The following is a 22,500-nucleotide window of genomic DNA, read 5'->3' as shown; positions in this document are numbered from 1 at the left end:
AGCAGCTTCCCGGAGGACCCCTCCAGGTTGGGGGTCAGGGTCATCTCCGGGAAGGGATCCTCCGAGTTTGGCTCCTCCGCGCCTTCGCCGTACTCCTTCAGCAGGGCCAGCTCCTCCTCCGTGAGCGTCTCCCTCCACCGCTTGAGCACCAGGTGTACGATCCTGGTGGACCTCACCCCCAGCTGCTCCACCATGGCCTCGCCGTCCTGCAGGTCGCTCCCCGCCGCCGCCACCACCTGCCTCAGGGTCAGGACCCCCGCCTCCCTCAGGATGCTCCTCAGTCCTGGAGTGGCCCCGTCCTGCACATCCAGCCTGGCTCCTCCGATCACCGGCTCCTCCAGGAGCCAGTGGAGGGAATCTGCGGCCTCCCTTTTCCTGTTCTTAAATAACCCCCATGCTTTAAAAAGCTCCTGATAAAAACGGGGTAAGCCCGACTTGTTTAGAAGACTCGTGTCCATTAGAAACAACGATCGGTCAAGTCCCATCCTCCCAGTCCTCTTTAAGACCAAGCCCGCCACGTCCTTCCAAACGTTAAAGTACCCCGTTAACAACTTCTGCACAAACTGTAACCTAAAAGTTGCCACTCTGCTTTTGATGTCCACCACACCGTGCCCCCCTTCCTCTTTAGGCAGAAAGACCCTTTCCTTCCTGACCCAGTGGAAATTCCGCCCCCAAAAGAAGTCTATCAGCTCGGCCTGTATCTTCCTAACTAGCAGGTCTGGTGGTTGGACACAGGCCACTCTGTGCCACAGCTGTGAGGCCACCAGGTTGTTAATAATGAGCGTCCTGCCCCTATAGGACAGCTGTGGCAGTGCCCACCTCCATTTTCTTAGCTTGCCCTGTATCTTTCCTAGCAGTCCTTCCCAATTCTTCCCCACCACACTTTCGCTCCCTAAAAACACTCCCAGATACTTAAACCCATCCCTTCGCCACCGTAAGCCTCCTGGCAGTTTTTAAAGTCCCCCCCTCCATCCGCCCACAGCCAGCGCTTCGCTTTTGCCCCAGTTGACTTTCGCTGCTGATAGCAGCCCAAAGTCCCTGACGATCCCCTCCAGTTTGCTGATTTCATCCTGTTTCTTTATTAAGACAATGACGTCGTCCGCATAAGCTGATAGAATGTGGCTTCTCTCGAGACCGTTTAGAAACACACCCTCGATGTTCGTCCTTAATTGACACAGCAATGGTTCTATGGCCAGAGAGTACAACATCCCTGAGAGGGGGCAGCCCTGTCTCACCCCTCTACGCACTTTAAAAGGGCCGCTCAGCCCTCCATTAATCTTCAGTATACTCTCGATGTCCTGGTACAAAACCTGGATCATGGCTATCAGACCAGGGCTGAGGCCAAAAGCCTCCAGAGTTTTCCAGAGGTAAGGGTGCTCAACCCGGTCAAACGCCTTTTCCTGGTCTAGCGAAATGAGCCCAGTTTCAATGCCCAGAGAACTAGAGACGTCCAAAATATCCCGAATTAGGGACACATTGTCCAGAATGGACCTACCAGGCACACAGTAAGTTTGGTCCTGATGGACGACCAGGTCCATCACCTCCCTCAGCCTGTTGGCCAGTGCCCTCGACAGGATTTTATAGTCCGTGCACAGAAGGGACACAGGACGCCAGTTCTTGATCTCCTGCAGGTCTCCTTTCTTGGGTAGGAGAGTGATGACTGCCCTCCTGCAGCTGACTGGCAATAACTTATCTTTAAAAACTTCATTAAAAACCATTAAAAGGTCCTCCCGTAACTCCTCCCAGAACTCTTTGTAAAACTCCGCAGGAATCCCGTCGATGCCAGGGGCCTTACCCCCCTTCATGCTCTGCAGGGCCGTGGAAAGATCCTGCAGGGTCAGAGGTTCCCCCAGCACCGCACTGACATCTTCCGGGACCCTGGGCAAATTCCCACAAAAGGAGTAAAACAGTTCTTTTTGCTCCTCGTACTCACTTCTGTACAGCTCTGTGTAAAAGTCCACGGCTCTCGTCCGGATCTCCTCCGGCCTCCTGAGCTCCTGTCCCGTGTCTGATCTCAGGGCGTGGATAAACCTGCTCTGCCCGTTGCTCTTCTCCAGGCTAAAAAAGAAACTAGATGGTGCGTCCATCAGTGCTGCGCTCTGGAAGCGAGAGCGGACCAGCGCCCCCTGCGCCTTGGTGCCTAGTAGGTCTGCAAGAGCAGCTCTTTTAGACTTGAGGTCCTTAATATGATCTCGATTCCCAGTGGGTTCCACTACACCCTGTAACTCCACAATGTCAGTCTCCAGATCCCTCATAGATCTGGTGATGTCCCGTGTGACATTGAGAGTATACTGCCGACAGAGCTGCTCTATCTCCCTCTTCCCATAGTCCCACCACAGTCTTAAGGAAATAAAATCCTGCTTTCTGTCTCTAAAACCTTCCCAAAAAAACCTAAAAGCATCTTTAAAGTTGGAGTCACATAGTAGGGTGGTGTTAAAATGCCAATATGCGCTTTTGGGCTTTACATTGGCGATAAAAACACGGCAAACAACCAGGGAGTGATCGGTAAAACCAACAGGCACCATTCTACATTCCTTAAAAATGTTAAAATGGTGCTTAAAACAGTAAAACCGGTCTAGTCTGGCCAACGATAAAGAGGTGCCTCTGCAGTGCACCCAGGTGTACTGTCTTTCATCCCCGTTGGTTCTCCTCCACACGTCCGTTAGCTCGTTCTCGCTTGAGAGCAGCCTCATCACGTTCTGCGATGCTCTGTGAGGCTCACAGTGGTTCCTGTCTAACAGGTCGTTCTCGGTGCAGTTAAAGTCACCTCCTAGAAACAAAAACTCCCCAGTACGAGCTTTGCTTAAAACCCCATTTAAAACTTGCAAAAAAGTGACTCTGTGTGGTCCTGTGGTGGGAGCGTACACATTTATAAAGACAAACTTATGATGCTCAAATGCTGCCCTCACCACCATCAGTCTGCCCTCCACCACCTCCTCCACCTCAAAGGATGCTGGGGCAAAGCTCTTAGAAAAGAGAAGAGCCACCCCACCGCTGGTGGTGCTCTTGTGGCTTAGCACCACCTCCCCCCCCCACTCCCTCTTCCAGTCAGCCTCATTGCCAGAGTCACTGTGGGTCTCCTGCACCAACAGCACATCCAGCCTCTTCTGCTCCATCAGCTCATACAGCAGAGACCTCTTAGCTGCGTCTCTGGCCCCATTCGCGTTCAGCGTGCTGATGTTAAAGTCACTCATTGCAACGGAAAAGGGAAACAGCCCGAACAGCAGCGCCCACCTCCACCTCCTCCCCATCCTCTCCGTTGTTCAGCTCCTTCCTGATCTTCTGCACTATTTTCTTTAACCTGTACACCTCCTGGTCCGTGAACCCTCCTCTCCCCTTACTCCTCATCTGTTGCTGGGCCGCGTTCGCCAGCAACTCCTTGTCTGAGAAAAAATCCTCCACCTTAATCCCTTTCACATTCTTCGTCCTGTGCAGAAACGCTTTTATTTTGCCCACACTGTAGCTTTTTTTGCCCTTTTTCTTCTTTACGCCGAGAAAGACCTGCCCCTCACTGTCTGCAGCAGAGTCCTCCTCCATCCAGGACTCTGACTCCGAGCCTCCCTGCTCCACCTCCTGACTTGCCTTCCCCTGGCTTGCTGTCCCTCTCTTCGCCTGAGAGTCTCCTGCCATTTTGTTGGACTTTCTTTTGAGCCGGGGGACTCTCAACCGATCGTCCTCATCCCCCATCTCAAAGTCACTTCCTTCCAGTGCCTCCTCCTCCCTAGCTACGTCACCTGCACTCCTTTGACTTTGTTCCGTAGCTTCCTTTCCCTCACCAGTCCCCTCCTGTCCCCCCGCACCCACCTGCCTGTCTTCCGGACCCTCCTCCTTCCCCTCCTGTCCTCCCGCCCTTACCTGCCTTCTTTCCAGACCCTCGCCTGCCTCCCCCCGTGTCTCCACGCTCACCTGGCTGCGCTGTCTACCTCCACCCGTTCCCTCCTGCGGCTCCACATTCCCCTCCCCCCCCTCCTTTTTTTTCCCCTGCCCCTCGCCTGCCCCCTCCTGTGCCCCCACCTTCACCTGTTTCTTCTCCTTTCCTTTCCGCCCTCCACCTGTCTCCCCCTGTGCCCCCACCTCCACCTGTCTTTCCCCTGCCTCCATTTGGCCCTCACCTGCCTCTCCCTGTGCCCCCACCTTCACCTGCTTTTCCCCTCCTTCCTTCTGGCCCTCCCCCGCCTCCTCCTGTGCCCCCTTCTTTGCCTGTTTTCCCCCCTCCTGACCCCCCCCTGCTCCCTCCTGTGCCCCCACCTTCGCCTGCTTTTCCCCTTTCTGACCCTCACCTGCCCCCTCCTGTGCTCCCTCCTTGTCCTGTCCACCCTTCTGCCCCTCACCTGTCTCGCCGCCTGCCTTCTTACCTGGACATGCCCTGACCTGGTGTCCCTCCCCACCGCACCCAAAGCACTTGGTGGTGTCAGTGTTGACAAACACCACGTAGTCAAACTCATCCGCCCTGATTTTAAAAGCTACGTTTAGCTCCGCATCCCTGTTGTTCAACACCATCAGGACGTGTCTCCTGTGCGACACCACATGCTTGAGCAGCGGCGACTTGCACCCCGACGGGACTTTTTTAACTGGCGACACCACCTTCCCGTGCCTCGCCAGTTCCTTAGTGAGGGTCTCATCTTTAATAAACGGCGGAACATTCGCCAAATTCACCCTCCTCGCCGGTGTGGAGAGAGGCAGGACGGGAACAAACATTTTGTTCACCGTAACGCCGCTCGCCACCACCGCGTTCACCTTGTCTACGCCATCCAGGAAAATGACCACCGCGCTGTTCATCCGCGCTGCGGACACAACGCTGCTGTAGCCGACAGCCTTCCCCACCGCCAGGCTGCAGTCCTCCACCGAGACCGAGGAAGACACGGGCAACTTAATGCCGTGCTTCCTCGTTAGCTTGGTGAGGTCCGACATGGTTGCGGACCCGCACCACCACCACCACCACCACTACCACCACCACCCCCCACCCGCTGTGCGCACACCCTACAACCAACAAAAAAACTAAACCCGTCACCAACAAATAATTATAAACATGCAATTGATAGAAAAAGTTAGAGAGAAAATCACTCACTCTACCAAACGCTCACACGCTCCGCTCGCTCACACCTCCAATCACTCAGAGAGAGAGAGAGAGACAGGGAGAGAGAGAGAGAGACGGAGAGAGAGAGAGACAGAGAGATTTTTTTGATTTTTAAAGCATCTTTATTTTAACATTTTCTCTAGTTCACAGTTACAGACAATACAACAAACACACTTGGTTCACTAACAGAGTCCTACACGTTAAAAACAGACTGGAAGCACAGGTCGTCCTCCACCAGGGAACAGATGGCGTCGTTAAAACACCACAGCTTGATGAAGACGTCCAGACTCTTCATCAGTCTGTGAAAGTTAAAATCAATCAAGACTCTGGCCCTGACCAACGCTACAAACACTCTTCCTAAAACACTCTCCTTTCCCCTCAGTTTGTTCCTCCTCGTGAGGTAGATGGCCATCTTCGCTTCCCCTACTAGAAAATTAAGCAGTCGCCATTTCTCTGCGTTGGCCCTGTAGTATCTAGCCCCAAAAATAAAACAGTTTCTGGACCACTCCTCCTTAAAGAGCTTAAAACTTTCCTTTAAAAGACTAAAAAGCTCTAAAAGTCTGTCACACTCTGCAAAACAGTGAAACACGGACTCTGGCAGTTTGCAGAATGGACATTCATTTGCGACCGTGGGATTAAAAACAGAAACAAAGCTGTTGACAGCTATGGCTCCATGTAGGACCCTCCATTGGAGGTCCCCCGTCCTTTTCTTGGAGGGAGCTTTGTAAAAAGTCCTCCAACACGGCTCCTCCTGTCCCCCCATCTGGAGCCGTCCCCTCCAGACAGTGTCCTGCCGCCCCTCCAGTCCCTTCCTGTTTAAAACAACCACACACTCTTTGTAAAAAGCCTTCCCGCTGGCTGTGTGCAGGTCCAGTTCTGCATAAAGTGCCCTGTGCAGCAGCTTCCCGGAGGACCCCTCCAGGTTGGGGGTCAGGGTCATCTCCGGGAAGGGATCCTCCGAGTTTGGCTCCTCCGCGCCTTCGCCGTACTCCTTCAGCAGGGCCAGCTCCTCCTCCGTGAGCGTCTCCCTCCACCTCTTGAGCACCAGGTGTACGATCCTGGTGGACCTCACCCCCAGCCGCTCCGCCATGGCCTCGCCGTCCTGCAGGTCGCTCCCCGCCGCCGCCACCACCTGCCTCAGGGTCAGGACCCCCGCCTCCCTCAGGATGCTCCTCAGTCCTGGAGTGGCCCCGTCCTGCACATCCAGCCTGGCTCCTCCGATCACCGGCTCCTCCAGGAGCCAGTGGAGGGAATCTGCGGCCTCCCTTTTCCTGTTCTTAAATAACCCCCATGCTTTAAAAAGCTCCTGATAAAAACGGGTTAAGCCCGACTTGTTTAGAAGACTCGTGTCCATTAAAAACAACGAGCGGTCAAGTCCCATCCTCCCAGTCCTCTTTAAGACCAAGCCCGCCACGTCCTTCCAAACGTTAAAGTACCCCGTTAACAACTTCTGCACAAACTGTAACCTAAAAGTTGCCACTCTGCTTTTGATGTCCACCACACCGTGCCCCCCTTCCTCTTTAGGCAGAAAGACCCTTTCCTTCCTGACCCAGTGGAAATTCCGCCCCCAAAAGAAATCCATCAGCTCGGCCTGTATCTTCCTAACTAGCAGGTCTGGTGGTTGGACACAGGCCACTCTGTGCCACAGCTGTGAGGCCACCAGGTTGTTAATAATGAGCGTCCTGCCCCTGTAGGACAGCTGTGGCAGTGCCCACCTCCATTTTCTTAGCTTGCCCTGTATCTTTCCTAGCAGTCCTTCCCAATTCTTCCCCACCACACTTTCGCTCCCTAAAAACACTCCCAGATACTTAAACCCATCCCTTCGCCACCGTAAGCCTCCTGGCAGTTTTAAAAGTCCCCCCCTCCATCCGCCCACAGCCAGCGCTTCGCTTTTGCCCCAGTTGACTTTCGCTGCTGATAGCAGCCCAAAGTCCCTGACGATCCCCTCCAGTTTGCTGATTTCGTCCTGTTTCTTTATTAAGACAATGACGTCGTCCGCATAGGCTGATAGAATGTGGCTTCTCTCGAGACCGTTTAGAAACACACCCTCGATGTTCGTCCTTAATTGACACAGCAATGGTTCTATGGCCAGAGAGTACAACATCCCTGAGAGGGGGCAGCCCTGTCTCACCCCTCTACGCACTTTAAAAGGGCCGCTCAGCCCTCCATTAATCTTCAGTATACTCTCGATGTCCTGGTACAAAACCTGGATCATGGCTATCAGACCAGGGCTGAGGCCAAAAGCCTCCAGAGTTTTCCAGAGGTAAGGGTGCTCAACCCGGTCAAACGCCTTTTCCTGGTCTAGCGAAATGAGCCCAGTTTCAATGCCCAGAGAACTAGAGACGTCCAAAATATCCCGAATTAGGGACACATTGTCCAGAATGGACCTACCAGGCACACAGTATGTTTGGTCCTGATGGACTACCAGGTCCATCACCTCCCTCAGCCTGTTGGCCAGCGCCCTCGACAGGATTTTATAGTCCGTGCACAGAAGGGACACAGGACCCCAGTTCTTGATCTCCTGCAGGTCTCCTTTCTTGGGTAGGAGAGTGATGACTGCCCTCCTGCAGCTGACTGGCAATAACTTATCTTTAAAAACTTCATTAAAAACCATTAAAAGGTCCTCCCGTAACTCCTCCCAGAACTCTTTGTAAAACTCCGCAGGAATCCCGTCGATGCCAGGGGCCTTACCCCCCTTCATGCTCTGCAGGGCCGTGGAAAGATCCTGCAGGGTCAGAGGTTCCCCCAGCACCGCACTGACATCTTCCGGGACCCTGGGCAAATTCCCACAAAAGGAGTAAAACAGTTCTTTTTGCTCCTCGTACTCACTTCTGTACAGCTCTGTGTAAAAGTCCACGGCTCTCGTCCGGATCTCCTCCGGCCTCCTGAGCTCCTGTCCTGTGTCTGATCTCAGGGCGTGGATAAACCTGCTCTGCCCGTTGCTCTTCTCCAGGCTAAAAAAGAAACTAGATGGTGCGTCCATCAGTGCTGCGCTCTGGAAGCGAGAGCGGACCAGCGCCCCCTGCGCCTTGGTGCCTAGTAGGTCTGCAAGAGCAGCTCTTTTAGACTTGAGGTCCTTAATGTGATCTCGATTCCCAGTGGGTTCCACTACACCCTGTAACTCCACAATGTCAGTCTCCAGATCCCTCATAGATCTGGTGATGTCCCGTGTGACATTGAGAGTATACTGCCGACAGAGCTGCTCTATCTCCCTCTTCCCATAGTCCCACCACAGTCTTAAAGAAATAAAATCCTGCTTTCTGTCTCTAAAACCTTCCCACAAAAACCTAAAAGCATCTTTAAAGTTGGAGTCACATAGTAGGGTGGTGTTAAAATGCCAATATGCGCTTTTGGGCTTTACATTGGCGATAAAAACCAGTCCTCCACCCAGACCGAGGAAGACACGGGCAACTTAATGCCGTGCTTCCTCGTTAGCCTGGTGAGGTCCGACATGGTTGCGGACCTGCACCACCACCACCACCACCACCACCACCCCCCACCCGCTGTGCGCACACCCTACAACCAACAAAAAACCTAACACCGTCACCAACAAATAATTATAAACATACAATTGATAGAAAAAGTTAGAGAGAAAAGTCACTCACTCTACCAAACGCTCACACGCTCCGCTCGCTCACACCTCCAATCACTCAGAGAGAGAGAGAGAGACAGGGAGAGAGAGAGAGAGGGAGAGAGACAGGGAGAGAGAGAGAGGGAGAGAGACAGGGAGAGAGACAGGGAGAGAGAGAGAGTGAGAGAGAGAGGGAGAGAGACAGGGAGAGAGAGAGAGGGAGAGAGACAGGGAGAGAGAGAGAGGGAGAGAGACAGAGAGAGAGAGAGGGAGAGAGACAGGGAGAGAGAGAGAGAGAGACAGGGAGAGAGAGAGACAGGGAGGGAGGGAGAGAGAGACAGGGAGAGAGAGAGAGAGGGAGAGAGAGAGAGGGAGAGAGACAGGGAGAGAGAGAGGGAGAGAGACAGGGAGAGAGAGAGAGAGAGAGAGAGAGACAGGGAGAGAGAGAGAGAGGGAGAGAGACAGGGAGAGAGAGACCAGCCACAACATTCAATCTGCTTCCAATGGCACCTGTCAAGGAGGGGATATATTATTATATATATATACTGTTATATATTATTATTATTATTATATATATACTGTTATATATTATTATTATTATTATTACTATTATTATTATTATATATATACTGTTATATATTATTATTATTATTATATATATACTGTTATATATTATTATTATTATTATTACTATTATTATTATTATATATATACTGTTATATATTATTATTATTATTATTACTATTATTATTATATATATACTGTTATATATTATTATTATTATTACTATTATTATTATTATATATATACTGTTATATATTATTATTATTATTACTATTATTATTATATATATACTGTTATATATATATATATATATATACTGTTATATATTATTATTATTTTTATTATTATTATTATTATTATTATTATTATTATATATACACTGTTATATATTAATATTATATATATATTTACATACTGTTATATATAATTATTTTATATATACTGTTATATATATTATCATTATTATATATACTCTTTTATGTTATTATTATATATATACTGTTGTATATTATAATTGTATATATACTGTTATATATTATTATTATTCTTATTATTATATATACACTGTTATATATTATTATTATATAAATATACTGTTATATATTATTATTATATATATACACTGTTATATATTATTATTATATATATATACTGTTATATATTATTATATATATATACTGTTATATATTATTATATATATATACTGTTATATATTACTATTATTATTATTATTATTATATACACTGTTATATATATATATATCTACTGTTATATATTATTATTATATATATATACCGTTATATATTAATATTATATATATATATACTGTTATATATAATTATTATATATATATACTGTTATATGTTAATATTATTATTATTATTATTATTATTATTATTATATATACATCATCATCAGGTCTCTTGCTCGGCGACGCCATGCGTAGAGCCGGTCAGTTTCAGCAATCTGCTCCATTTGGGTGGGTCCAGTGCTTGGGACTCGGCTTCAGCAAGCAACAGGTCCATTGGGTGTAGGTCCCTGGTGACGGCATCCATCCATCGGGTGCGGGGGGCACCGCGGGGGCGTTTCCAGCCGGCAGCTTTAGGTGGGAAGTGGAGGATAGCGTGAGTAGGGTGTTCCGAGGGGGAGCCTTTTGACATGGCCGTACCAGCGCATCCGACGCTGTGCTGCCAGGTGGGACGCAGGGGGCTGTTGGGTGCATCGATTCTGGCAGCCAGGGTCTTGTTGAGAGGCGTGTTCATGGCACCGGCTGCCAGGGCACGTCTCCGGTTTATTTCAGGTGAAACGTTGCCATCGTTGGTGATGATGGACCCGAGGTAGGTGAAGGAGGTCACAAACTCAACCCCCCTCTCCACTGATATGCAGCGGAGGGGGGGCGGCACCTCCAATGTGCATTAATTTTGTTTTGGGCCAGCTGACCTTCAGACCCAGTTTGTTGGCTTCCTCTTGGTGGGTTTCCAAGGCTTCTTTTAACTCGTGTACCTTCTCAATGATGAGGCGGAGGGCAGAGATCTGGTCTGTTGTGGAGCGGTTTGGCATGAAGGCTGCCTGTTGGGGGCGTCCTTCGCTTCTAATTGCCGGAAGGGCCCGGGTGAGAAGTATGCGGGTGAAGTTCCTTTAACTTCAGTCTCAACTGGGAAACCAATAATCGGTGGTCCGTGTTGCCTAGCTGGGCTCCACGATACACATGGCGGTTGGTAACACTGGATTTCCAGCGACTGGAGATGATGATGTGATCTAAGGCCTTGCGATTATATGTACACTGTTATACATTATTATTATTATTATTATTATTATTATTATTATTATTATTATTATTATTATTATTATTATTATTATATATATTACAAAACCCTAACCCTAACCCTAACCCTAACCCTCATTACAAAAATAATGCCCCTGAAACAACAGCAACAACAAAAGCAACAATAAAGACAACAACAACAACAATAAAATCGGCTCCAACCACAGTGGCAACAACAGCAATGCACACGCAAAGATGTCACCGGAACTGGAAGTGGTAGCTCTCACTGGAACCGGAAAAGTCACTCAGGTTAGAGATGGTTAAGTTGAGGTATAAGGTTAGAGATGTTTACCAATACCAGCAGCAGACAACAGCAGCAACAAAAACAGCAGCAACAGCAACAGCACACAAGCGAAGACGTCACCGGAGCCGGAAGTGTGACCCTCACCGGAAACGGAAATTTCATCTGTGTGCACCGTCTCAACCTGATCCAGTCACGGTCCTTTGATTAGCGTCCCTAAGTTGCGGGTCAAGTATTCATTCAGACCTTGGGAGGGAGATCCTTTTGAATCTCTCTCTCCGAAAACATACCCTTCTTATGATCCTCTCACTGTGATGTGACAACGCAACCACAGCAACAGAAATAGCAGCATCAACCGCAAAACAACAACAACAGCAGCAGCAACATCAACTGCAGCAGCAGCAACAACAAAAAACAACAGCAAAAAAGGAAACAGCAACACACACGCAAAGACGTGACCGGAACCGGAGGAGTCACTCAGGTTATAGACGGTTAAGTTGAGGTATAGATAGGTATAGGTTGAGGTTAGAGGTGTTCAATTTAAGCCATAAGGTAAGTGAGGGTTACGTTTAGGTATAAGGTTAGCAGCAGCCACAGCACCAGCACCACCGACTGGCAGACAGACAGACAGACAGACATGTTAGTCAGTCATAGACTGTAGTGAACAGCAAGGTTTTTAACCTGCTTTTAAAAGTGTTGGGTGTAGGGGCCCCGCTCAGGGCCCCCCTCAGGGCCTCCCTCAGGATGTTCCATTGACTGGTCCATAGATACAGAAGCAGCTTCTCCTGCTTGGAGCGTTGGTTACAAGAGCACTGCCTGTAGTCACTGCACACAACTCATTTCATTATACTTCCTCTATGAAGTCAGTTAAACCACTTACCTGAGTTTATAAAATACATTATAATTGTGAAGGCAGTTTTCTGTTGATTTGCAAAGTGCCATAAAACAACTTTGTTCCCCAAAATGGATGAATAATGGTGATAAATAATGGTGATCACAATATTGACTAAAATAATGGTGATTACCCTTTCAGTGGTAATGGTGCAGCCCTACTTCACAAAGATCACCACCGTTAGTTGCAGCGTAGGGAACCCAGCCACAGCCACAAACAACCATCCCATAATAGAATTACACTGGAACCAGGTTGAAGGAATGAACATCTGCAGCCACAAAACACAACGCAACAGAGAGACAAAGCACACCCCAACATTGAACTTTACCCGAACCCACCCCTGCCGGATGTGTTCTGGTCCTGGTGGCTTGGAACTGGTGCCGGGTGGTTTCTGGCTTGCTGCGATGCCCTCCATGTACATGTTGTTGTTTGTTTCTGTGTTTATGTTTTTCCATGTACATGTTGTTGTTTGTTTCTGTGTTTATGTTTTTCCATGTACATGTTGTTGTTTGTTTCTGTGTTTATGTTTTTCCATGTACATGTTGTTGTTTGTTTATATGTTTATGTTTTTCCATGTACATGTTGTTGTTTGTTTCTATGTTTATGTTTTTCCGTGTACATGTTGTTTGTTTATATGTTTATGTTTTTCCATGTACATGTTGTTGTTGTTTGGTTCTATGTTTTTGTTTTTCCATGTACATGTTGTTGTTTGTTTCTGTGTTTATGTTTTTCCATGTACATGTTGTTGTTTGTTTCTGTGTTTATGTTTTTCCATGTACATGTTGTTGTTTGTTTCTGTGTTTATGTTTTTCCATGTACATGTTGTTGTTTGTTTCTGTGTTTATGTTTTTCCATGTACATGTTGTTGTTTGTTTCTGTGTTTCTGTTTTTCCATGTACATGTTGTTGTTTGTTTATATGTTTATGTTTTTCCATGTACATGTTGTTGTTTGTTTCTATGTTTTTGTTTTTCCATGTACATGTTGTTGTTTGTTTCTATGTTTATATTTTTCCGTGTACATGTTGTTTGTTTCTATGTTTATGTTTTTCCATGTACATGTTGTTTTTGTTTGGTTCTATGTTTACGTTTTTCCATGTACATGTTGTTGTTTGTTTCTGTGTGTATGTTTTTCCATGTACATGTTGTTGTTTGTTTATATGTTTATGTTTTCCGTGTACATGTTGTTTGTTTATATGTTTATGTTTTTCCATGTACATGTTGTTGTTGTTTGGTTCTATGTTTTTGTTTTTCCATGTACATGTTGTTGTTTGTTTCTATGTTTATATTTTTCCGTGTACATGTTGTTTGTTTCTATGTTTATGTTTTTCCATGTACATGTTGTTGTTGTTTGGTTCTATGTTTACGTTTTTCCATGTACATGTTGTTGTTTGTTTCTGTGTTTATGTTTTTCCATGTACATGTTGTTGTTTGTTTATATGTTTATGTTTTTCCATGTACATGTTGTTGTTTGTTTCTATGTTTATGTTTTTCCGTGTACATGTTGTTTGTTTATATGTTTATGTTTTTCCATGTACATGTTGTTGTTGTTTGGTTCTATGTTTTTGTTTTTCCATGTACATGTTGTTGTTTGTTTCTATGTTTATATTTTTCCGTGTACATGTTGTTTGTTTCTATGTTTATGTTTTTCCATGTACATGTTGTTGTTTGGTTCTATGTTTACGTTTTTCCATGTACATGTTGTTGTTTGTTTCTATGTTTATGTTTTTCCATGTACATGTTGTTGTTTGTTTCTATGTTTTTGTTTTTCCGTGTACATGTTGTTTGTTTATATGTTTATGTTTTTCCATGTACATGTTGTTGTTGTTTGGTTCTATGTTTTTGTTTTTCCATGTACATGTTGTTGTTTGTTTCCATGTTTTTTTTTTCCGTGTACATGTTGTTTGTTTATATGTTTGTTTTTCCATGTACATGTTGTTGTTGTTTGGTTCTATGTTTACGTTTTTCCATGTACATGTTGTTGTTTGTTTCTATGTTTATGTTTTTCCATGTACATGTTGTTGTTTGTTTCTATGTTTTTGTTTTTCCGTGTACATGTTGTTTGTTTATATGTTTATGTTTTTCCATGTACATGTTTTTTTTTTGGGTTCTATGTTTACGTTTTTCCATGTACATGTTGTTGTTTGTTTCTATGTTTATGTTTTTCCGTGTACATGTTGTTTGTTTATATGTTTGTTTTTCCATGTACATGTTGTTGTTTTTTGGTTCTATGTTTACGTTTTTCCATGTACATTTTGTTGTTTGTTTCCATGTTTACGTTTTTCCATGTACATGTTGTTGTTTGTTTCTATGTTTTTGTTTTTCCATGAACATGTATTTTGTTTCTATGTTTATGTTTTTCTGTGTACGTGTTGTTTGTTTATATGTTTATGTTTTTCTATGTACATGTTGTTGTTTGTTTCTATGTTTTTGTTTTTCCATGTACATGTATTTTGTTTCTATGTTTATGTTTTTCCATGTACATGTTGTTTGTTTATATGTTTATGTTTTTCCATGTACATGTTGTTGTTTGTTTCTATGTTTTTGTTTTTCCGTGTACATGTTGTTGTTTGTTTCTATGTTTATGTTTTTCCGTGTACATGTTGTTTGTTTATATGTTTATGTTTTTCCATGTACATGTTGTTGTTTGTTTATATGTTGATGTTTTTCCATGTACATGTTGTTGTTTGTTTCTATGTTTATGTTTTTCCGTGTACATGTTGTTTGTTTATATGTTTATGTTTTTCCATGTACATGTTGTTGTTGTTTGGTTCTATGTTTTTGTTTTTCCATGTACATGTTGTTGTTTGTTTCTATGTTTATATTTTTCCATGTACATGTTGTTTGTTTATATGTTTATGTTTTTCCATGTACATGTTGTTTTTGTTTGGTTCTATGTTTACGTTTTTCCATGTACATGTTGTTGTTTGTTTCCATGTTTACGTTTTTCCATGTACATGTTGTTGTTTGTGTCTATGTTTTTGTTTTTCCATGTACATGTATTTTGTTTCTATGTTTATGTTTTTCTGTGTACATGTTTGTTTATATGTTTATGTTTTTCCATGTACATGTTGTTGTTTGTTTCTATGTTTTTGTTTTTCCATGTACATGTATTTTGTTTCTATGTTTATGTTTTTCCGTGTACATGTTGTTTGTTTATATGTTTATGTTTTTCCATGTACATGTTGTTGTTTGTTTCCATGTTTACGTTTTTCCATGTACATGTTGTTGTTTGTTTCTATGTTTTTGTTTTTCCATGTACATGTATTTTGTTTCTATGTTTATGTTTTTCCGTGTACATGTTGTTTGTTTATATGTTTTTGTTTTTCCATGTACATGTTGTTGTTTGTTTCTATGTTTTTGTTTTTCCATGTACATGTATTTTGTTTCTATGTTTATGTTTTTCCGTGTACATGTTGTTTGTTTATATGTTTTTGTTTTTCCATGTACATGTTGTTGTTTGTTTCTATGTTTTTGTTTTTCCATGTACATGTATTTTGTTTCTATGTTTATGTTTTTCCGTGTACATGTTGTTTGGTTCTATGTTTATGTTTTTCCATGTACATGTTGTTGTTTGTTTCTATGTTTATTTGTCTCACTCGTGGTGATTCTCCCTCTTGGAGTAGTAATGATTATTTGTTTAAAGACCCAAACATGGTGAGATGGTTCTCTAAAGAGGGGGGTTGCTGGTGGTTCCGTGCTCTGCTCGTTTCACAGCTCGTACACAGGACAGAGTTGTTGCAGCAGTTGTTGATGATTTCAGAATGAATAAAGAGTTGCATTGCAGGTTGACAAGTTCAACTCCACTTGCAACTAACTCTGTCCTAGATGCAACAGAACAAATACTCTGTGTTGTATGTGCAGCATGCTGGACATACAACAGGTTTATACTGTATATAGAAATAAATACTGTAGAAAAACACAAAAAATAGAAATAAACTATTAACTGTTATTAATTGTTTTAATGCTTATTCTTATCTTGTCATTCTGTCACTACAGTATATGTGTTTTATTTATTGTGCTTTGGTAATAAGAGACCATGACCTTTACCTACAAATAAAAAGAAAGAGACCTACTTACAGTATGTTGCAATGTATGTATGTTTGTGTCTTTAAAAAAAGAAAAAATATATATATGTGTTTATGTGTGTGTTTTAATTGATGGCTATATTTTTCTATTTTATTTGAGGTTATCTTCAGTTATTTTTATGATTATCTATGAATCTTTTTTTCAGTGCCACATTTACATTCATGTATACATTTGAAGTTATATTCTTCTGTTTTTCTTTTCCATTTGCTTTCACACATTTCTCCTGTGTTAATAAATATAGAGAGCGATTCAACAAAATATGAATCAAGATCAAATGTGAGCCTGGGAATACAATTATTAATTGTAAAACACAGTAATGTCGGTATAATTACACATTAGCAGTGTGTACCAATGATATTATAAAGGACATTGATAATATGTCATTATAGAGTATTGTACCAGTTGGACCTGCTGTGACATGTGTTTTATACAACAACCAATAAAAAGTCACTGAGGCTACATTACACAGGTTCTGTTTATTTTCAAGTCTTCTTTGCTCTGCCCAAAAGATAGAGGCTTTGTTCATATTTAAAGAGGTAATTCTGTTCTGGTGAATATAAAAACAATAATAATAATAATAATAATAATAATAATAATTTTAACTCCTAGAAAATAATTAAAAATACGTATAATAAAAGTTTAAAAGTAAAAGCAAAATTGAAAAGCAAAAACATGAATTAGAATCCATTCCCCACACGAAAAACAGAGTTTAGACACAACCACAGGCTCAGCACGCTTCCCATCATGCACTGCAGCGTGTGGTTGCATCCCATAATTCACCCTGATCCCAGCAGACACTTAGAGGTTACAGAGCAGTGATCACACTGATGATGGGTGTGTGTGTGTGTGTTGATCTGTTCATAAAAATTAATGTTTCATTTCAAATGAGCTTGTTGTGTTTCTAAAGGTTAAACACACACACACACACACACCATTTGTTGTGATTCAGATGGGAGGAGGGAGGTGGAGGTGGAGGTGGAGGTGGAGGTGAGGGTGAGGGTATAAAAGCAGCGTCTTTGGGTCGACTCCCTTCTGAAGGAGTGTGCACGTGTGAGCGTGCACGTGTCTTCAAGCTGCAGCAGGTGAAGGTGAGTCTACACACTACACACGTGCACGCTCACAACGTGCACACTCACACTCATTACCAGTTCAAGTTAATTAAGCAGCATCAAATGATTTAAAACTCCTGATCGGATCAATGATCTGATCAGTTGATGTAATTGATCAGTTGATGTAATTGATCAGTTGATGTTTTTGATCAGTTGGTGATGTTATTGATCAGTGCAGGGCTGGCCCCGGGAACTGACTGGTTGTGATTGAGTTGACTGTGATACCCAGGAGATGGCTCTCCATGCGATTGAACGTCCATACGATGATATTAAATATCATCATGAGATGTTTTAATATCAATAATATTTCACAGAATAAATATTAACACTTCTATAAAAACACATCAAATACAGTGAAATCCACCTTTTTCTTGTTTTCAAAAATGTGAAATAGGGATTAAAATTCTGTTTAAAATCCATATAATACCATGTAGCATGAATAATAATTATTATAAACATTAACTTTAAGAACACGGTTGCACAACTGCAAATAGTCATTTTTTGAAATTTGACTGGTGTTTTAAAATAATAATAATAATAACAATAATAATAATAATAATAATAATAATAATAATAATAACAACAATAATAATAATAATAATAATAATAATAATAATAATAACAATTATAATAATAACAATAATAATAATAATAATAATAATAATAATAATAATAACAATAATAATAATAATAATAATAATAATAATAATAATAATAATAATAAACTATCTTCATGAATACAGTGACTGTGTAGATGTTAGTATTAATACTAATAATAATACTGATCAATGAATGGATCTGAAAATATTGATTTATTGATTTCCTTTCAGCTCCTGCCAGAAGATGAAGGTTTCCCACAGAGCTGCACCTCCTCCTCCCCTCCTCCTCCTCCACCTACTCCTTCTCTCCTCCTCCCTCTCTGAGTGCCACCTCCTCCGCTTCGTCACAGCTGTAGGTTCCTCCGTCACTCTGCTGCTTTTTCTGCCTTTATTCAAAAGTTTCTTTCAGAATCACATTTGGGTGAAGGTTCATGACGTAGAAGCAGTGGGTTGATCATCCACAAACTGTACCCCACCTCTACTCCACTTCTCCTCTACTCCACCTCTGCTCGACTTCTCGTCTACTCCACCTCTACTCCATCTCTACCCCACCTCTACTCTACCTCTACTCCATTTCTCCTCTACTCCACCTCTACTCGACTTCTCCTCTACTGGACCTCTACTCCACCTCAACTTCTCCTCTACTCCACCTCTACTCCACCTCTAATCCACTTCTCCTCAATTCCACCTCTACACCACCTCTACTCTACCTCTACTCCACTTCTCCTCAATTCCACCTCTACTCCACCTCTACTTGACCTCTCCTCCACCTCTACTTCACTTCTCCTCAATTCCACCTCTACACCACCTCTACTCGACCTCTACTCCACTTCACCTCTACTCCACCTCAACTCCACCTCTTGGAGGAATGAGGATTTTCATTCTGTCCGTTCCTTGTGAGGCTGAGACACTGTTCCGTTTCGTACTACAAACACATTGTTTTGCTGTGTGCAGGTGTGTCGTCATGGCGACCGGACGCCCATGGAGGCGTACCCCACCGACCCCCACGGAGAGGGAGTCTGGGCCCACGGCTTCGGACAGATCACTGAGGTACAGCCCTCTGGTGGAGGGAGGGTGCAGCGCAGTGTTCCACAACACACTGTGTTGGTTTGTTGCCAGAAGAAGAATTTATAGAAAGATTCAAAAGTAAAGTTTGATATTTACTGTAAATAAAAAAAAGAAGAAGAAGAAGTAGAAGTAGAAGAAGAAGTAGAAGTAGAAGTAGAAGAAGAAGTAGAAGTAGAAGAAGAAGTAGAAGTAGAAAACAGATTTGATATGAAAATGACAGAAACAATTTTCTGATCACAACACAGAAGCTGGGCAGGGCTGTTACTCTCCAGCCGTCTGTCTCTCCCCCTGCCTGTCTGTCTCTCTCTTCACCCGTCTCTCCACCTCTCTCTCCCCATCTGTCTCTCTCTCCATCTGTGTCTCCACCTCTCCCTCTCTTCCTGTCTCCCTCTCCACGTCTCCCTCTCAGCTGGGTATGAAGCAGCAGTTTGAGCTCGGCAGGTTCCTGAGGAGACGCTACCGTAACCTCCTGAACGAAGACTACGACGGCCGAGAGGTGGGTGTGTGAGAGCGTGCACGTGTGTGAGAGCGTGCACGTGGGTGTGTGAGAGCGTGCACGTGTGTAAGAGCGTGCACGTGGGTGTGTAAGAGCGTGCACGTGTGAGAGAGCGTGCACGTGGGTGTGTAAGAGCGTGCACGTGTGTGTGTAAGAGCGTGCACGTGTGTGAGAGCGTGCACGTGGGTGTGTAAGAGCGTGCACGTGTGTGTGTGTGTGTGTAAGAGCGTGCACGTGTGTGTGTAAGAGCGTGCACGTGTGTAAGAGCGTGCACGTGGGTGTGTAAGAGCGTGCACGTGTGTGAGAGCGTGCACGTGGGTGTGTAAGAGCGTGCACGTGGGTGTGTAAGAGCGTGCACGTGTGTGTGTGTGTGTAAGAGCGTGCACGTGGGTGTGTGTGTGTTTTCCTGAGTCAGCACGTCTCTCAGACTCCTGACTCAGTGATGACATCATCACTGTGGCTGATGATGTCACAGGTTGGATCAGCACACGTCTGTGTTTATCTCTCACCGACGGTAAACGCTACGTTCCACCTCATAACAATAATAAACGTCACGACGCTGCCGACGTATTCAAAAGAAAACCAAAGAAATTCCTGGAATACAAACACCAATACTTTACAATTACACAAATATATCAACATGTTGAAGATGTATTAGTACTCGAATGAATAGAAATACTGTGTAGGACAAATTAAAAGTGTCTTACTGTAAAAACATGAAAATATGTTTGTGACGTTGATAAAACACTGATCGTAAAGAAACTATTTACATGAACACACACACACACACACACACTGCTCAATGTATTATGATTATGATGTGATGGTTCATGTTGTTCCAACCTCAGGTCTACGTGCGCAGCAGCGACTACGACCGCACGGTGATGAGCGCTCAGAGCCTCCTCGCAGGCATGTTCCCGCCCACGAGGGGGCGCCCTCCACCCGTCGCACCCCAGCTGCTGTGGCGCCCAGTCCCCGTGCACACCGTCCCCAGGGCCCAGGACAAGGTGAGACGGCTCCCGGTGTCCTACTGGGAGGCTCCTAGCGTCCTACTAGGAAGGCTCCTAGCATCCTACTGGGAGGCTCCTAGCGTCCTACTAGGAAGGCTCCTAGCATCCTACTGGGAAGGCTCCTAGCGTCCTACCGGGAAGACTCCCAGTGTGCTATTGGGAGGCTCCTAGTGTCCTACTGGGAGGCTCCTAGCGTCCCACTAGGAAGGCTCCTAGCATCCTGCTGGGAAGGCTCCTAGCGTCCTACCGGGAAGACTCCCAGTGTGCTATTGGGAGGCTCCTAGTGTCCCACTGGGAAGGCTCCTAGCGTCCTACTGGGAGACTCCTACTGTCCTACTGGGAAGGCTCCCACTGTCCTATTGGAGGCTCCTAGCGTCCTACTAGGAAGGCTCCTAGAGTCCTACTGGGAAGGCTCCCAGTGTGCTATTGGGAAGCTTCTATTGTCCCAGTAGGCCCTAGCATCCTACTGGGAGGCTCCTATTGTACTACTGGGAAGGCTCCTTGCGTCCACCAGCTCAAATAAATCCATTGAATTAATTTCCTCGACATCCAATACGTTGTCAACTTCCAAAAAGCCAAAATGAAAGATTCTTTAAACAAATATATCGTCAATATTTCTACAAAAGTCCAAAAACAACCTTCATGATGTCACAACACGTCCTGGTCAAACTCTCAACAAGTTTCAAACTCACAGTTTAGTCGAAGGAGCCGACGGAGGAGCTCCTCTCCTGCAGGGTTTAGGTTCCACTGTGGGTGAGGTCATGTCTTCCTCCACCTTCTCATGGCGGATCACGGAGTCCCCCCCCCTCCTCTTCCTCCTCCCCCTCCTCTTCCTCCTCCCCCTCCTCCTCTTCCTCCTCCTCTTCCTCCTCCTCTTCCTCCTCCCCCTCCTCCTCCTCCTCGTCCTCCTCTTCCTCCTCCCCCTCCTCCTCTTCCTCCTCCTCTTCCTCCTCTTCCTCCTCCCCCTCCTCCTCCTCCTCTTCCTCCTCCTCCTCCTCCCCCTCCTCTTCCTCCTCCCCCTCCTCTTCCTCCTCCTCTTCCTCCTCCTCTTCCTCCTCCTCCTCTTCCTCCTCCCCCTCCTCCTCTTCCTCCTCCTCCTCTTCCTCCTCCCCCTCCTCCTCCTCCTCCTCTTCCTCCTCTTCCTCCTCCCCCTCCTCCTCTTCCTCCTCCTCTTCCTCCTCTTCCTCCTCCCCCTCCTCCTCTTCCTCCTCCTCCTCTTCCTCCTCCCCTTCCTCCTCTTCCTCCTCCTCCTCCTCCTCCTCCCCCTCCTCTTCCTCCTCCCCCTCCTCTTCCTCCTCCTCTTCCTCCTCCCCTTCCTCCTCTTCCTCCTCCTCCTCCTCCTCCTCCCCCTCCTCTTCCTCCTCCTCTTCCTCCTCCTCCTCCTCCCCCTCCTCTTCCTCCTCCTCCTCCACTTCCTCCTCCCCCTCCTCCCCCTCTTCTTCCTCCTCTTCCTCCTCTTCCTCCTCCCCCTCCTCTTCCTCTTCCCCTCCCCCTCCTCTTACTCCTCCTCCTCCTCTTCCTCCTCCTCCTCCCCCTCCTCTTCCTCCTCCTCCTCTTCCTCCTCCTCCTCCTCTTCCTCCTCCTCCTCCTCCCCCTCCTCTTCCTCCTCCCCCTCCTCCTCTTCCTCCTCCTCTTCCTCCTCCCCCTCCGCTTCCTCCCCCTCCTCCTCTTCCTCCTCCTCTTCCTCCTCCCCCTCCGCTTCCTCCTCTTCCCCCTCCTCTTCCCCCTCCTCCCCCCCCCTCCTCTTCCTCGTCCTCCTCCTCTTCCTCCTCCCCCTCCTCTTCCCCCTCCTCTTCCCCTCCCCCTCCTCTTCCCCTCCTCTTCCTCCTCCTCCTCCTCCCCCTCCTCTTCCTCCTCTTCCTCTTCCCCTCCCCCTCCTCTTACTCCTCCTCCTCCTCTTCCTCCTCCTCCTCCCCCTCCTCTTCCTCCTCATCCTCTTCCTCCTCCTCCTCCCCCTCCTCT

At 45.4% G+C, this 22,500-nt stretch overlaps 1 protein-coding gene across 1 annotated transcript in view; it reads left to right on the top strand.

The window, feature by feature from the left end:
* Positions 1–18,930: 18,930 nt before the first annotated feature.
* LOC307245687 (testicular acid phosphatase homolog) overlaps positions 18,931–22,500 on the top strand; it is a gene marked incomplete at its 3' end in the record, with an annotated part of 12,907 nt that continues 9,337 nt past the window's right edge. The window contains exons 1-3 of the mRNA XM_080021334.1: positions 18,931–19,014; positions 19,442–19,528; positions 20,377–20,535. Coding sequence (XP_079877460.1) covers positions 18,946–19,014; positions 19,442–19,528; positions 20,377–20,535 — 315 coding nt within the window. The 5' untranslated portion in view covers positions 18,931–18,945. The remainder of the gene's footprint in view (positions 19,015–19,441; positions 19,529–20,376; positions 20,536–22,500) is intronic.

Source organism: Zeus faber, assembly GCF_960531495.2.
Source record: "Zeus faber genome assembly, chromosome: 20".
NCBI lineage: Eukaryota > Metazoa > Chordata > Actinopteri > Zeiformes > Zeidae > Zeus > Zeus faber.
Note: the sequence above shows the minus strand (reverse complement) of the source record. Positions and strands in the feature narration are given on the sequence as shown.